Here is an 18,080-nt window from a genome sequence, read left to right as displayed (position 1 = left end):
TTTCCATACAAATAAAATTTTGACAAAATTTTCTATACAAATAAAATTTTGATAAAATTTTCTATAGAAATAAAATTTTGACAAAATTTTCTAGAAATAATATTTTAACAAAATATTTTGTAGAAATAAAATTTTGACAAAATTTTCTATAGAAATAAAATGTTGACAAAAGTTTCTATACAAATAAAATGTTGACAAGATTTTCTATTTTCTAGAAATAAAATTTTAACAAAATATTTTGTAGAAAGAAAATTTTGACAAAATTTTCTATAGAAATAAAATGTTGACAAAAGTTTCTATACAAATAAAATGTTGACAAGATTTTCTATAGAAATAAAATTTTGACAAAATTTTCCATACAAATAAAATTTTGACAAAATTTTCCATACAAATAAAATTTTGACAAAATTTTCCATACAAATAAAATTTTGACAAAATTTTCCATACAAATAAAATTTTGACAAAATTTTCTATAGAAACAAAATTTTGACAAAATTTTCTGTAGAAATAAAATTTTGACAAAATTTTCTATAGACATAAAATTTTGACAAAATTTTCTATAGGAATAAAATGTTCACAAAATTTTCTATAGAAATAAAATTTTAACAAAATTTTCTATAGAAATAAATTTTTGGCAAAATCTTCTAGAAATAAAATTTTGACAAAATTTTCTATAGAAATAAAAGGTTCACAAAATTTTATGTAGAAATTATATTTTGACAAAATTTTCTATAGAAATAAAATGTTGGCAAAATCTTCTAGAAATAAAATTTTAACAAAATATCCTATAGAAATAAATTTTTTTACAAAATTTACTATAGAAATAAAATTTTGGCAAAATTTTCTATAGGAATAACATTTTGACAAAATTTTCTATAGAAACAACATTTTGACAAAAATTACTATAGAAAAAAAATTTGACAAAATTCTCCATAAAAATAAAATTTCGCAAATATTTTTATAGAAATAAAATTTTGACAAAATTTTCCGTACCAATAAAATTTTGACAAAATTTTCTATAGGAATAAAATTTTGACAAAATTTTCTATTGAAATAAATTTTTGGCAAAATCTTATAGAAATAAAATTTTGACAAAATTTTCTATAGACATAAAATTTTGACAAAACTTTTTATAGAAATAAAATGTTCACAAAATTTTGATAAAATTTTCTATAGAAATAAAATTTTGGCAAAATCTTCTAGAAATAAAATATTAACAAAATATTCTATAGAAATAAAATTTTCTATAGAAATAAAATTGTGACAAAACTTTGAATCGAAATAAAATTTTGACAAATTTTCCATAGAAATAAGCTTTGGACAAAAAATTGTTGTACATCTTCAAATTAAGATTTTTTTAAATTTGGTATTGAATATAATGGAGCCTAGATACGAGTATAAAGTTGTGTAGTTGGCGTTTTGTGGTCAAATTTTAAATTTGTGTGATGTGATCACAAGTTAATGTAATTTTTTCATGTAGAGTCTTAATTTCCAAATTTCCAAATGAATCTTTAATTTCTGTGGAGGTCTGGTGGGCAAAGTTTGATTTTTGTTTGCTGTGATCATGAACTAAAGCTATTTTCGCCATTGGTTTAGAAGATAGAGCCATCTTTGATTTTCCATATGAGATTTTGTAATTGTTCAGCTAAATTTTTATTTCTTTTGTATGATCACGAATTAAAATTAAAATAATTACAGATTTAGTTTAGAAAATACCACCATTTTAAGATTTCCGTATGAAATTCAAAATGAAATTTTTCGTAGGTTCGGGTATGTCGGGTATGTCGGTACGTCCGAGTTTCTGTCTGCGTTTTATAGCATTTTTTATAACATTACTTTTTTGTCAGATTATGTCAGAACTGCCGGTATGCATATCATAACCTCCCAATGACTTGAATATATTAAATTATCATTGGTGTATTCCTGAAAATAAGTCATAACCTAATTTCGCATAATGTTACCTGCAAAATTTTCTGGTAATAGAGGTTTCTTCTAGGTTTGTTTTATTCCTTTGCTTCATGTAAAAAGTTTTAAAGATAATAACAATGAACATAATATATTTCAGCCAATACCCTTAGTTACTACGCAAAAAAAATATCACCAAAATATTCCCACACTGTTAGAAAAATATGTTTTTCATATGTTCCGATATAAACAAAATGTGTTTCGGGCACGATTTTAAACCACAATATATTTAAGTGCGAACATGTAATGTTCCTAAACTAACACTAAATGTTTGGGACATCTATGTTAATATGTTAGAATATATTATGTTTGGGGCATCAATGTTTCATAAAAACCATATGTGTGAATACAAACATATATAAATTTACAAATTTCGACTAAACATACATATGTTGTGATATTTTATTCAAAGCGACAGAGAGAGTATAGAGAGAAATAGAGATGGAAACCGGGAGAGTTGACGAAAGATATCAATATAACACAGCAAAAGAGTCAAAAGAGAACAATTTCTGTGAAACCGCTTGTATGTTGTTTCGGAAAACTGTTTTATGATAAGGCCAAAAATTTGATATGTTTAAGTCTAAATATTATTTAATTTGAATAAAGAGAATGGACATTCGGAACCAAGAGAATAGACATTTGAAAAACAAACCGCTTATGTTTTCGCCTTGAGAGCAGCATTTGATGTATGTGTGGACATGTGTTTTGTTTATCATTTTGGCATTATGGGCACAATTTTATTCTTGGTTCGTTAAAAGAAATCAGGGGTCTTCATAAAAATAACGAAAGGGCACTATACTCTTTTTAGAGTTGGGACAGTAAAATGAAATAAGGAGGAAATAGTGAAAAATTACACAGTAAAATGTAAAAAAAAAAAAACTTTAGTTCCTCTTTATTAAAAAGTAGTCCACGAGGAGTTGACGGACACCATCAAATATAAAAGCGGGCATTAAGTTCGAGTTTTACAGCTAAAACAATTTAAAAAGTTTATTTTCTTTAAAATGAATTATTAAAGAAAAATAAAAGGAATTTTAGAGCGATGGTGTTAAATGCTAGTAAAAAACTGTTCACTCCTAAATAAATTTATGTTTATATTATAAAATTATGTATGTATGTTTATACTCGACTCCACGTTCTTCTTTTGTTAGTTTTTGAATTCCTTCCAAATTTTAAAGTTTTGTACAAAAACAGTTTTTTATTACAAGATTGTTATTTTTGCAATAAAAAATAATATTTTATCCAAAAATCAGTCAATTTCGTTTATATCAAGCACTGTTACTGACTATAAATCTTTAATAACGCACATTTCGAAGTTTCATTTAAAATAAATTAATATAGTATAAATATAAATGTGTAAATTAAAAAAAAAAAAAAAAAAAAAAAAAACAAAAAAAAAATGTTCGGTCGGAGCAGGGATTGAACCCACGACCCTTTGCATGCAAGGCAGACATGCTAACCACTGCTCCACGTGGCAAACAAATGTATGTTTCTATTAAATAATGTTATGTTTGCATGGGCTCGTGGGCGCTGCAAACTATGCTATATAAATGTAACTTAAAACGATACTTATCTACTGGTGACTATAACAGCTACGTAGCCCAGTGGATAATGTGTTGGCTTACAAACTGTATGGTCCTCGGTTCGATTCTCCGTGCAGGCGAAAGGTAAAATTTAAAAAATTTATAAAAGTGAATAATTTCTTCAACATTATTTGTATTACAGAGAAAGGTTCCAATAACTAAAAAATTTCGTGGAAGTGAAAATTACGAGTATGTTAGGGAATGAGCACAATCGTGTTTGGGAAAAATTCTTCCAAGCATATAATATTTTTGGCTCAAAATGCTTCCAAACATATAATATGTTCACATAAAACAAACATATTAATGTTTCGGCAGTATGCAATAATATATGTGCTTCCTGCAAAATATGTTTGGAACATATGTTAAAGAAGCGATTTTTTTTGAGGGTGCAGTTAAAAAGTTTATTGAAGCTGAAAACTTTTGCAATTAAAACTTTAATTGGTACAGTTAACTTTCTAATCAAACTTGAATCAAGTCAATGACTAAATATTTTAACATTTTTAATTAAACAATAATTGATACAATTAACTTTTTAATTAAACTTGGATCAGTTAGAAAAATTATGGAAAATTTTAAATTAAAAATTTTTTTGCATCACTATTTTTTTAAATCATACTAAAAACACTAACTCTGTTAAGAAAATAGTTACGATTTAAAGAAAACAAAAAAATAATATAGTTTTGCAATACATATCTATTAAATTTTTAATTGAAGCAATTAAAAAATATTTGAAGTTGGGTAATGAAATCAATTTATATTTTAATCAAGTATTTTTTGTGTGCAATCAAAACTATGGTTGCTATTATTATTTTCGTGATTGAAGACATTTCAATTAAAAAATTAATTGTATCAATTAATTTTGTGATTGAATCAGAAACCAAATTGTTTCTGCATAGTGCTTCATTTTTTATTTAATATAATTTTTAATTATAATAAATATATAAAAGAAAAAATAAAAATAATATCAATTAAGTTCTTTTGCTTTTACGGCTAAATAGCATTTGTACAAAAACAGCTTACAAATTATATTCATAGAGATGATTCAATTGAATAATACTACTTTCAAAAAGGTCAAATGAGGATGAGCAATTTATGATATTTCCACAACTAACAAACCACAAAACGTTTTAAGAATTATTCTAATGAATCCGATTGCATTTCCGTATTTACCCACCTTTGTAGCAGTTGAATGTGTTGAGTTAAAGCATCTATGTAATTTTGCATTTCCGCTCGCAATTGCATTTCCGTTGTTAATAAATCCTCCAAACCTGCTATGGAGGTGAAAAATTCTTTGGCTTGGCCATAACCAATGTTCATCAGCGTTATGGCCAGGATGACATGGACCACAATTAATTTAGTAAAATTTTTGGACATTTTGTTGTTTAAATAAAACGAATAGAGTTTTATTATAATTACATTTAATTCGATTTTTTTAATAATTTCTTTTCAGCTAAAATATTCCCTTCCGTTTTGGGACTACCGATCTTATTTCTTCAACGTTTCTATGTTAACTAATTTCTCTGTGCGATTTAATGAATTTAAATTTCAACTTGCTTATGCCGTCTTATAATTTTATTTTTTATGTGCTCACTTGAATTGCTGTCAATTGTGATTCTCGTCTCGAAGTGCCTTAAAGCTGGTATTGATTTGTGAAGTCATTGTCAACAGAAGAACAAGAAGGTTTGGCCATTTTACTATGGCCAGTATATTCGTTAAGTCATTGTTAGCCCCAATGCATTGGCTTAAGAGCAGGCCAGCTGGCCGGCTTGAAGAATATTAGAATGCGATGTTAGATGAATTTTACTGTTGCCATTTTCAAGATGTTCAACTGAGTTGGAGGTGTCTGTGGAAAAGATCTCTGCTATTTTCTAGAATTATGAGCAACATAGGTGATGTAAAAAGTCCATTGATATTTATTCTGATAATTTACACCTCCAACATTTATGATTGATGATGAGAAAATAATATCTAAAATGTCAAATCATAAAAATTACGATTTAATAGTAAATACTTTCTGTGGAAAATGTATAAGGCACGACAAAGCAAATGTTTCTACGTTTATATTGGCAAAATGAAGAAGAAGAAGAGCTATTCTTCTATAGTGGTGATTTTTGTAAAATTTGTATAATATTTTATTTTTATTCCATATTCGACACAGTATTCAATAATAGGAGATGTTTTTCAATACATTATTTTAAACACGGTTTTTGTTTGAAACATAGCATAAATTATATGTCGAATCTGAATTTGGAAATTTAAGTTGTCGTTAACATGTCTGTAAAGGACTTCGATAGGACTTGAAGAAAAAAACTAATAAAAACGAATAAATTAAAATTTGTTTCCTAGAATCAAGTATGTAAAACGCAAAGAAAATTGTCTCTTAATAGTATCCTTCCTTCAATTCTCTTTGGATTAGATTCAATACCAAAATCAATAGTGTAAAGGCAAAAGCTTTGGAACAGGGCAAGCTTTTTTTCAGTGCATGACCCTTTGTATGCTAATCATGGCACCACTGTGGCTCCTTTGGAGTTCCTAGCCAGCATTAACGTTACACCTAAAAAAAAAAAACAATTAAAGAAAGTCTAAAGTCGGGCGGGACCGACTATATTATACCCTGCACCATTTTGTAAATCCACATTTTCGATACTATATCAAATCCGACAAATGTGTTAGGTGCTATATATAAGAGTTTTCATCCCAAATACATACTTTTAAATCTGACTCCATCTGAAAAAAATGTATAATCTATAGACTTAAAATTTAAGTCGGCTAATGTCCTGGGATGGTACACTATGTTAGTAAAAAACAAGTAAGGAAAGTCTAAAGTCGGGCGGGACCGACTATATTATACCCTGCACCACCTTGTAGATCCACATTTTCCGATCTGGGCAAAATTTGCTAGACTTCTATAAAATCTATACACTTGGTTTATAAATTAGGCAATAAACATGAATTTCCCTAATTAAGAATAAAATCAAACAATATTAACATTTTATTTCTATTTATTGTATATGCTCTTAATTATTGATATTGGACTTATATTGCGACCTAGACTTTGACCACAAAAATGTGTTCACAGACAGACGGATGGACGGACAGACGGACATGGTTATATCGACTCAGGGAACCACCCTGAGCATTATTGCCAAAGGCACCATATGTCTACCTCGTCTCCTTCTGGGTGTTACAAACATATGCACTAACTTATAATACACTGTTCCACAGTGTGGCGCAGGGTATAAATATGGGAAACATTTAAATCTGAAGCAATTTTAAGGAAACTTCGCAAAAGTTTTTTATGATTATCGCTCGATATATATGTATTTGATGATAAGGAAAATTACCGTCCTTTTTACAAGTTTTCGACTAAGCAGAGGCGATTTTAAAAGGGAAATGTTGGTATTTTGACCATTTTTGTCGAAATCAGAAAAACATATATATGGGAGCTATATATAAATCTGAATCGATTTCAACCAAATTGCGCACGCATAGCTACAATGCTACCCAGCAAAAAAATTTAAAAGTTCTTCCAAAAGCACAACTTTAAGAGTACTTCTAGAAGATGTACTCCCACTTTTTTTGTTTCAAATTGGTTAAAAACAGTTTAAGCATTCATAAAATGGTACAAATTATTTAAATTTTGTCGAAAAAATGCTAAATCCAATTTGAAAAAATTGTGAATTTTTGAAAATATTTGATGTCAAACGTTTCAGACAAGCGTTAGAATCCATACAAATGTTAAAAAAATATAAAAATTATTTATTTGACAAAATATCACAGAATTTTTTAATTTACATCCAAAACATTGAATTCGGATCACTCCTAAAGAAGTGATGCAAATTCAGTGCACCGGCTGCTGAAATGGAGGACTTCCGTCCTATGACAAGCCCATTTTAAATTCATCGCTTCTGCGTCAATTTTGCACCACTTCCGGATCCAAAAAGAACATTTTCATTACTTTTTTGGCGACGCTTTTTTTGCTGGGTAATTCTACTCCCTGTGCAAAATTTCAACTAAATCGGAGTAAAAAAATGCCCTCTGTGGTCATATGAGTGTAAATCGGGCGAAAGCTATATATGGGAGCTATATCTAAATCTGAATCGATTTCAACCAAATTTGGCACGCATAGCAACAATGTTAAATCTACTCCCTGTGCAAAATTTTAACCAAATTAGGCCAAGACTCTGGCTTTTAGGACCATATTAGTCCATATCGGGCGAAAGATATATATGGGAGCTATATCTAAATCTGAACCGATTTCAAAAAAATTTGGCACACTTGACTACACTACTAATTGTACTCTTAGTGCAAAATTTCAACCAAATTGGGATAAAACTCTGGCTTCTGGGACCGTATTAGTCCATATTGGGCGATAGATATATATGGGAGCTATATCTAAATCTGAACCGATTTCAATAAAATTTGGCACACTTGACTACACTACTAATTGTTCTTCTTGTGCAAAATTTTAAGCAAATTAGGGTAAAAATCTGCTTTCTGGGGCCATATAAGTCCATATCGGGCGAAATATATATATGGGAGCTATATCTAAATCTGAACCGATTTCTTCCAAAATCAATCTATTCTGAGCCAAAACACATACTTGTGTCAAATTTGATGTCGATTGGACTAAAACTGCGACGTAGACTTTGATTACAAAAATGTGTTCACGGACAGAGGGACATCGCTATATCGACTCAAGGACCCACCCTGAGCATTATTGCCAAAGATTCCATGTGTCTATCTCGTCTCCTTCTGGGTGTTACAAACATATGCACTAACTTATAATACCCTGTTCCACAGGCGTAGGGTATAAATATGGGAAACATTTTAATCTGAACAAATTTTGAGGCAACTTCGCAAAAGTGAATTTATGATTTATCGGTCGATAGATATGTATTAGAAATAAAGGAAAATTTGAGTCACTTTTACAAGTTTTCGACTTAGCAGTGGCGATTTGATGTGGGTATTTTGACCATTTTTGCCCAAATCGGAAAAAAATATATATGGAAGCGATATAGAAATCTGAACCGATTTCAACCAAATTTGACATGTGTACTTAGCATTTTAATTCTACTCCCTGTGCAAAATTTCACGTAAATTGCACTACAACTTTGACCTCTGTGGTCATATGACGAACTTGTGCCAAATTTGAACTCGAATGGACTTAAACTGCGACCTAGACTTTGATCACAAAAATGTGTTCACAGACAGACGGACATCGCGAGATCGACTCAGGGACCCACCCTGAGCACTATTGCCAAAGACACCATCTGTCTATCTCGTCTCTTTCTGGGTGTTTGCAAACATATGCACTAACTTATAATACCGAGCCACCGTGGTGCAATGGTTAGCATGCCCGCCTTGCATACACAAGGTCATGGGTTCGATTCCTGCTTCGACCGAACACCAAAAAGTTTTTCAGCGGTGGATTATCCCACCTCAGTAATGCTGGTGATTTCTGAGGGTTTCAAAGCTTCTCTAAGTGGTTTCACTGCAATGTGGAACGCCGTTCGGACTCGGCTATAAAAAGGAGGTCCCTTGTCATTGAGCTTAACATGGAATCGGGCCGCACTCAGTGATAAGAGAGAAGTTCACCAATGTGGTATCACAATGGACTGAATAGTCTAAGTGAGCCTGATACATCGGGCTGCCACCTAACCTAACCTTATAATACCCTCTTCCACAGTGTGGCGCAGGGTATAAAAGGGACGATAACTTGTATCCAAAGATTTTTACCTTTCCTTAAGGATTTTGGGATTCATTCCGATTCTGACCCATTCCTGTACACTGTGTCCACATCGGTCCATAATTATATATAGCCCCCATATAAACCGATACCCAGATTTGGATTGTGGATCCTCTAAGAGAAGCAAATTTCATCCGATCTGGCTGAAATTTTGTACATAAATAGTGGAAGTATATAGTATCTAACACCCATGCAGAAATTGATCCACATCGGTGCATTTGACAAAATTTGACAAAATTTTTTAATTCACATTCAAAACACTGAATTAGGGTCACACCTTAGGAAATGATGCAAATTCAGTGCAACGGCTGTTGAAATGGTAGACATTCGTCCTATGACAAGCCCATTTTAAATTCATCGCTTCTGCGCCAATTTCGCATCACTTCCGAATACAAAGAAGAGCTTTTTCACTATTTTTTTGGCGACGCTTTTCTTGCTGGGATAATGAACTAATGCGTCCAATATTACACCCTCAAAAAAAAAAATCGCTTATGTAACATATACCCCAAACACATTTTGCTTCAAGCATATATATTTTCGGGATTGGTCCAAACAAAATATTATTTGTATTGTTCAAACATATTATGTATTGTTCAAACATATGCAGAAAACATTTTTTATGAAATTTTCTTTGTGTGGATATATTTATAAGGCGCCAATTAGTTACTTCCATTATTTTAATTGCAGCGTACTCTCTAGGTCTCTCTTTCTCAACACATTCATATATTTATGTTAATAGGCTATTTCCAAGTTAATATATGTTTGCATCTAAGCATATTATATTTGCAAACATTTTATGTCCCAAACATAATATGTTCTAACATATTAACATATATGTCCCAAACATATTATACTAGTTTATGAACATTATATGCTTGCACTTAAAAATATTGTGTTAAAAAATTTGAGTTCCAAACATATAATTTTTACGTGTATAAAACTTAAAATCATTCCAAGCAAATCCAATAAAAATTGTGGCTTCCATACCCCCATGAAGGAGATCGGTCTATATGGAGGCTATATAAAAACATGTACAGCTACACCCTCAAAAAAATCGCTTCTGTAACATATACCCCAAACATATTTTGTTTCAAGCATATATATGTATTCAGGATTGGTCCAAACAAAATATTGTTTGTATTATTCAAACATATTATGTTTCAACTTAGGGCATACACTGGTAGAAAACATTTTTTATGAAATTTTCTTTGGGTGCATATATTTTTAAGGCGCCAATTGGTTACTTCCATTATTTTAATTGCAGCGTACTCTCTAGGTCTCTCTTTCTAAATACTTAATAGGTTGGCTGGTAATTCCCCGGTCACATATTTTTGTCAAAATTCGTTTTTATTATTCAACATAGTTCCCTTCAAGAGCGATACAACGATTATAACGACCTTCCAATTTTTTAATACCATTTTGGTAGTACTCCTTAGGTTTTGCCTCAAAATAGGCCTCAGGTGCGACGATCACCTCTTCATTGCAGCCAATTTTTTCCCTGCGAGCATCCTTTTGAGGTCTGAGAACAAGAAAAAGTCGCTAGGGGCCAGATCTGGAGAATACGGTGGGTGGGGAAGCAATTCGAAGCCCAATTCTTGAATTTTTGCCATCGTTCTCAATGACTTGTGGCACGGTGCGTTGTCTTAGCGGAACAAAATTTTTACTTCTTCATATGGGGCCGGTTTGCCGCGATTTCGACCTTCAAACGCTCCAATAACGCCTTATAATAGTCACTGTTGATGGTTTTCCCTTCTCAAGATAATCGATAAAAAATATTCGATGCGCATCCCAAAAAACAGAGGCCATTACTTTGCCAGCGGACTTTTGAGTCTTTCCACGCTTCGGAAACGGTTCACCGGTCGCTGTCCACTCAGCCGACTGTCGATTGGACTCAGGAGAGTAGTGATGGAGCCATGTTTCATCCATTTTCACATATCGATGGAAAAACTAGGGTATATTACGAGTTAACAGCTGCAAACACCGCTCAGAATCATCAACACGTTGTTTTTGGTCAAATGTGAGCTCGCGCGGCACCCATTTTGCACAGACCTTCCGCATATCCAAATATTGATGAATGATATGACCAACCGGTTCGTTTGATATCTTTAAGGCCTCTGCTATCTCGATCAACTTCATTTTATGGTCATTCAAAATCATTTTGTGGATTTTTTTGATGTTTTCGTCGGTAACCACCTCTTTTGGGCGTTCACCGTCCTCCGTGCTAATTTCACCACGCTTGAATTTTGCATACCAATCAATTATTGTTGATTTCCCTGGGGGAGAGTCCGGAAACTCATTATCAAGCCAAAACAGTATTTTATCAAAACACGAAATTCCTTTTTTTTCCATTTTTTTTTCACAATAACAAAAGTTGCTTCACAAAAGTTGCTCTATCTCACAAACTAATAGACTTACAGACGTCAAATTTTGACACGAATCATTTGAAGGTTGGTACTATATAAAAATAATATGCATTTAATACTAGCGACGCCATCTATGTGTCAGACCGGGGACTTATCAGCCAAGCTGTTACATGTTTATAGGCTATTTCCAAATTAATTTATGTTTGTATCTAAGCATATTATATTTACAAACATTTTATGTCCCAAACATAATATGTTTTAACATATATGTCCCAAAAATGTTATGCTAGTTTATGAACATTATATGCTTGCACTTAAAAATGTTGTGTTAAAAAATTCGAATTCCAAACATATAATTTTTACATCCAAACATCTGAAAAACAGTCTTTTTCGTCCGTGTATAATTTTAGAACTTTTGCTTCTAGAAAACAGAGTGTCTTCAATGTTCTTCCTTCCTGTAAGGAAAATTTACCTTAAGTCAAAAACATACGACTTTGATGGAGGGACGCAATTTTATGATTTGTTTCCTAATTTTAATGAAAATAATTTTTGAAGCAAAGATTATAAACATTGTTTTAATTAAAATTTTAAAGAGATATTTTCATTTATAGACTGAATATGGACTTGTTGCAGCCTTAAGTACAAATTAGTACATCCCAAGGAAAAACAATTTCCTCCGAAACGAAATTTTAGACAAACGAAATTCCCCTTAGTTGTAAAGCAATTTGAGTAAGACCAAATAAACCCGGAAAAACTTTGTTTGTGTAAAATTTGTAAGATTCAGCTGTATTCATTTGTTTTTGATTTTGACGAATATTAAACTACAAAAATTTTAAATATGAGGATTACCAAAGGTCCTTCCGAATTTCATGAATTGAAATGTTCACTTTTCAAATACCAACATTTTAATCTACACTGAAAAGATATTGTCGTGAGGTCAAAGATTTCATGCCTTTAAAATACGAATACAAATTTTGCTTAACATAAAATAAAGTTATTGTCCAAAAGTCGATAAACTTTTCAATGAAGTCGTATTGTCCTTATAATTAAGTGATTTGATTTAAAAATGGGTATCTTAACATGAAAGAAAAAATTTATAGGCTAAGGTCAACTTGACTTTAATAATTCAGAAAAAATCTTTAAATTTAATGAAATTGTCTTTAAATTTGTTGTCTTTTTGCATCTTGACTACAAAGCAAAAAATCGTTCAAATATAGGACATGTTTTTCAAAACTTAATTTTAAAGAAGTTTTTTACTTCAAACATAGCATAATTTCTATTGGAAGTCGAGTCCTAATTTCGAAAATAAAGTTGCCGTTAACTTGTTTTTAAAGGATTTTGATAGCATATGAAGAAAAAAAGCTGAGAAAGCGAAAATTTAAAATTTGCTTCCTAGAAGCAAGTACACAAAACCTTAATTTAAAAGAGAATTATGTCTTAAAAGTATCCTTACTTGTATTCTCCGCTTCTTTGGCTCGGAATCAATACCAAATTTTTTTAAGTAAAGACAAAATCTTTGGAACCAAGTATGCTTTTTTTTCAGTGTAGTTAAATAAAAGTTAACAAATATTCCTTTTTAAAATAACAAATTTTATTTAAATTCAAGCGTTTTATTTTCCAATGCTCTTATTTATAAAAAATATTTGCCTATAATCTACTTAATCATACAAGTTATCACTCCTTAGTAACAAATTTACAACCAATTATGGGCTTTATGGTTTTATCACAAAATGACCTCAAATGCCTCATTTCCTTGGTGAATTTCATTTAACCGTCTCATATGGCAGAGAACTTTCATGATCTCGGTATAAGGCACAGGGTCGCACTACATCTTGATTTCGGTCATGTGTCCAAACATTGGCAACTGTAAGAGTGTAAAGGGAAATAAGGAATTTATAGTTTGAAAGAGAAAGAGAGAGGGAGTGGGAGAAGGCGACAGGCATTCCATTGTGGAATGTTTTGAGGCATTTTTAATACAAATTGCCCATTAAGGCTTTTACTTACTCCACTTGGATCCTTTTAGGACAGGACAACCTGCATGCCTTGTACGATAATCACCATCTAGTGAACGATGCAAATTGTACCAGAACAATACGCTGCCTTTGGTTGGTCTAACGGCAATTTTCAAATACGGAAATGCTGTTGCGCCCCCCTGTTCCACATCCGATAGCTGAAAGAGATAACAAGAGAATGTCATTCATTTGGTCCATATGGGATGAGGCTGGATTGGAAAACTTCCTAAGCAAACTAGTACACTACAATGATTTATGACAATATTTATACATTGACCCATTTGCCTCGAGATTCAGTGTTTTACACATGAAAAAAAATGTTTTTTATGAATAAATTCATAATTTGTTAGTTCTTAGTTTTGTCGAGAGTAGACCGCTTCAGGTATTTAATTAGGTTTTAGGCAAGAATTTTGTGAACTAAAAAGGTATTGTAGTATACTAATATTACCGGTATATATTCGTTATATTAACGAAATATTTCGTTATTATAATGAATTTTCTGTTATCGAAATAATTCGTATTATTAACGAATATTTTCACTGTTTTTATGAAAAAGTTTCATTATATCAATGAAAAATTTTCGTTGACTCAATTTTAAGGAAATTTTCGTTGACTCAATTTTAAGGAAATTTTCTTTGTGTGTAATTTGGAGCTTAAGAAGTTGCTTAAAATAGAATCAGGCAGCACTCCTTGATAACGGAGAAGATATCTCAATGAAATAAATAGTTTAAATTAGCTTAAAAATATTGTCGGAGTCTTAAGAATTTGCTGGAGTCGTAAAAAGTTTGCTCGAGTCCGACTCCGGCCAAACATAAATTTTAAAAACAACATATTTTTGCAACTACACAAATATTTAAGCAAATTTGCGCTGTGATCCCCAATTATGGAGATTATTTTATAATCCATAATAATTCCATAAATCGATCCATTTTAATTTATTTTAATATGGCCGCCCTATGGCAGGTCATACTGCCTAACACTCATTTTGGGCGATATGTCCGTTGGGGAATACGACCAGTCGCCGCGTAAAGTTTGAAATTTAGATCTCTTTTGCACACATAAATAAATTAAATATTTTATATGGGTCCATTTTTGTACACCACAGAATTATAAATGAGAGTTATTAAAATGGGATTTAGTACTATTAACCGAAGTCGACTCCGGCTCCTGAAATGTTTTGTATTATTAAAGAATGTTTTCATTGCCTTCATAAAACGTTTTCATATGTCAATGAAAGAATTTCGTTGGCTCCATGCTAATAATGTTTTTGGTGTGTAGTATAACTGCCATTTAGAACATATTCAGACAAAAATATCACCAAAATGTTTCTAATAAAAAAGTTGTTTGAAGTAGACATTTTTATACCCACCACCATAGAATGGTGACGGGGGTATAATAAGTTTGTCATTCCGTTTGTAACACATCGAAATATCGATTTCCGACTATATAAAGTATATATATTCTTGATCAGGGAGAATTTCTAAGACGATATAACGATGTCCGTCTGTCTGTCTGTCTGTCTGTTGTAATCACGCTACAGTCTTCAATAATGAAGCAATCGTGCTGAAATTTTGCACAAACTCGTCTTTTGTCTGCAGGCAGGTCAAGTTCGAAGATGGGCTATATCGGTCCAGGTTTTGATATAGTCCCCATATAAACCGACCAGCCGATTTGTGGTCTTGGGCTTATGGAAATCATAGTTTTTATCCAATTTGCCTGAAATTGGAAATCTAGAGGTATTTTATGACCATAAAGAGGTGTGCCAAAAATGGTGAGTATCGGTCCATATTTTGGTATAGCCCCCATATAGACCGATCTCCCGATTTTACTTCTTGGGCTTATAGAAACCGCAGTTTTTATTCAATTTATCTGAAATTGGAAATCTAGAGGTATTGTAAGACCACAAATGCGTGTGCCAAAAATTGTGAGTATCGATCCATATTTTGGTATAGCCCCCATATAGACCGATCTCCCGATTTTACTTCTTGGGCTTATAGAAATCGTAGTTTTTATCCAATTTGCCTGAAATTTGAAATCTAGAGGTATTTTATGACCATAAAGAGGTGTGCCAAAAATGGTGAGTATCGGTCCATATTTTGGTATAGCCCCCATATAGACCGATCTCCCGATTTTTCTTCTTGGGCTTATAGAAACCGCAGTTTTTATCCAATTTATCTGAATTTGGAAATCAAAAGGTACTTTAGAACCGTGAAGAGGTGTGCCAAAAATGGTGAGCATCGGTCCATGTTTTGGTATGGTGCCCATATAAACCGACCTCCCGATTTGGAGTCTTGGGCTTATAGAAACCGTAGTTTTTATCCAATGTGCCTGAAATTGGAAATCTAGATGTATTTTAGGACCATAAATAGGTGTACCGAAAATGATGAGTATCGGTCCATATTTTGGTATATCCCCCATATAGACCGATTTCCCGATTTTATTTCTTGGGCTTCTAGAATCCAAAGTTTTTATCCATTTTGCCTGAAATTGGAAATCTAGAGGTATTTTCGGGCCATAAAGAGGTGTGCCGAAAACGGTGAGTATCGGTCCATATTTTAGTATAGCCCCCATAAGAACGATTTCCAGATTTAACTCCTTGGGTTTCTAGAAACCGTAGTTTTTATCTAATTTGCCTGAAATTCTAAATATTCTGGTATTTGAGGCTCAGAAAAACGTGTATCGGATTAAGTTTTTATCGGTCCATTTGGTAATGCCTCCATAAAGAACGACTTCACTTCTTGAGGGTGTAGAAGGCCAACTGATCATGAAAATTGCTTGAAACTTAAGATTTCAAATCAAGACGTTATTTTATAAGTTTCTTGCACACTTACAAGAGATGTTAATGATTCCTCTAAAACTCAAACAAAAATTGTTCTTATAAATCCAGAACCTGATATAGTCCTCATAGGTGAAATCTTTAAATTTATCTTCCGGAAGTGTCCTCAAGCCCTCCAGAAATTTCAAAGGAAATCCTAATATTTGATTCATGGTGGTGGGTATTTAAGGTATTTCTAAAGTGTGAGTTAGTCCGTACGTGATATATATATATATATATATATATATATATATATATATATATATATATATATATATATATATATATATATATATATATATATATATATATATATATATATATATATATATATATATATATATATATATATATATATATATATATATATATATATATATATATATATATATATATATATATATATATATTAGACAAAAAAGGTATGTATAGATAAGTCTACAAATAATTACGACTCGATATGGACTTTTGCACGGTACGTAGAGAGCCAGAATTGAAAAATAGGGGTCGCTTATATGGGGGCTATATACAATTATGAACTTGATATGGACCAATATGTGTGTGATTGCAGATCGATTTATCTGAGGGCTATATATAACTATAGACCGATATGGACCTAGAACTTTGCTCCTCCAAGTGGCTCCTAAACCAAATCTCGGGATCGGTTTATATGGGGGCTATATTTGATTACGGACTGATATGGACCACTTTTGGCATGGTTGTTAAATATCATATACTACCACCACGTACCAAATTTAAACCAGATCGGATGAATTTTGCTTCTTCAAAAGGCACCGGAAGTCAAATCTGGGGATCGGTTTATATAGAGGCTATATATAATTATGGACTGATATGAACCAATTCCTGCATAGTTGTTGGATACCATATACTAACATCACGTACCAAATTTCAACAGAATCGGTTGAATTTTGCTCATCCAAGGGGCTCCGGAGGCCAAATCTGGGGATGGGTTTATATGGGGGCTATATATAATTATGGCCCGATTTCAACCAATTTTTGCATGGTTGTTGGATACCATATACTAACATCACGTACCAAATTTCAACAGAATCGGTTGAATTTTGCTCTTCCAAGGGGCTCCGGAGGCCAAATCTAGGGAACGGTTTATATGGGGGTTATATATAATTATGGACCGATGTGGACCAATTTTTGCATGGTTGTTAGAGATCATATACTAACACCATGTACCAAATTTCAGCCAGATCGGATGAAATTTGCTTCTCTTAGAGGCCTCGCAAGCCGCATCTGGGGATCGGTTTATATGGGGGCTATATATAATTATGGACCGATTTGGACCAATTTTTGCATGGTTGTTAGAGAACATATACTAACACCATGTACAAAATTTCAGCCGGATCGGATGAAACTTGCTTCTCTTAGAGGCCTCGCAAGCCAAATTTGGGGGTCCGTTTATATGGGGGCTATACGTAAAAGTGAACCGATCTGGCCCATTTGCAGTACCATCCGACCTACATCAATAACAACTACTTGTGCCAAGTTTCAAGTCGATAGCTTGTTTCGTTCGTCCGTCTGATTTCAACAGACGGACGGACGGACGGACATGCTCAGATCGAC

At 32.2% G+C, this 18,080-nt stretch overlaps 2 protein-coding genes across 2 annotated transcripts in view; both read right to left on the bottom strand.

The window, feature by feature from the left end:
- The window catches only part of PH4alphaMP (prolyl-4-hydroxylase-alpha MP), a 42,313-nt gene extending 37,186 nt beyond the window's left edge, over positions 1-5,127 (bottom strand). The window contains exon 1 of the mRNA XM_075292739.1: positions 4,720-5,127. Within this exon, the coding sequence (XP_075148854.1) occupies positions 4,720-4,919 (200 nt within the window). The 5' untranslated portion in view covers positions 4,920-5,127. The remainder of the gene's footprint in view (positions 1-4,719) is intronic.
- Positions 5,128-13,226: 8,099 nt separating this feature from the next.
- Positions 13,227-18,080, bottom strand: part of LOC142234657 (uncharacterized) — a 133,528-nt gene continuing 128,674 nt past the window's right edge. The window contains exons 23-24 of the mRNA XM_075305828.1: positions 13,662-13,827; positions 13,227-13,521 (exon numbers count right to left, since the gene is read on the bottom strand). Of these exons, the coding sequence (XP_075161943.1) occupies positions 13,421-13,521; positions 13,662-13,827 (267 nt within the window). The 3' untranslated portion in view covers positions 13,227-13,420. The remainder of the gene's footprint in view (positions 13,522-13,661; positions 13,828-18,080) is intronic.

The sequence above is a fragment of the Haematobia irritans genome, chromosome 1, assembly GCF_050003625.1.
Source record: "Haematobia irritans isolate KBUSLIRL chromosome 1, ASM5000362v1, whole genome shotgun sequence".
Taxonomy (NCBI): Eukaryota; Metazoa; Arthropoda; class Insecta; order Diptera; family Muscidae; genus Haematobia; species Haematobia irritans.
The sequence above is the reverse complement of the archived record's forward strand: the minus strand, read 5'-3'. Positions and strand labels throughout refer to the sequence as shown.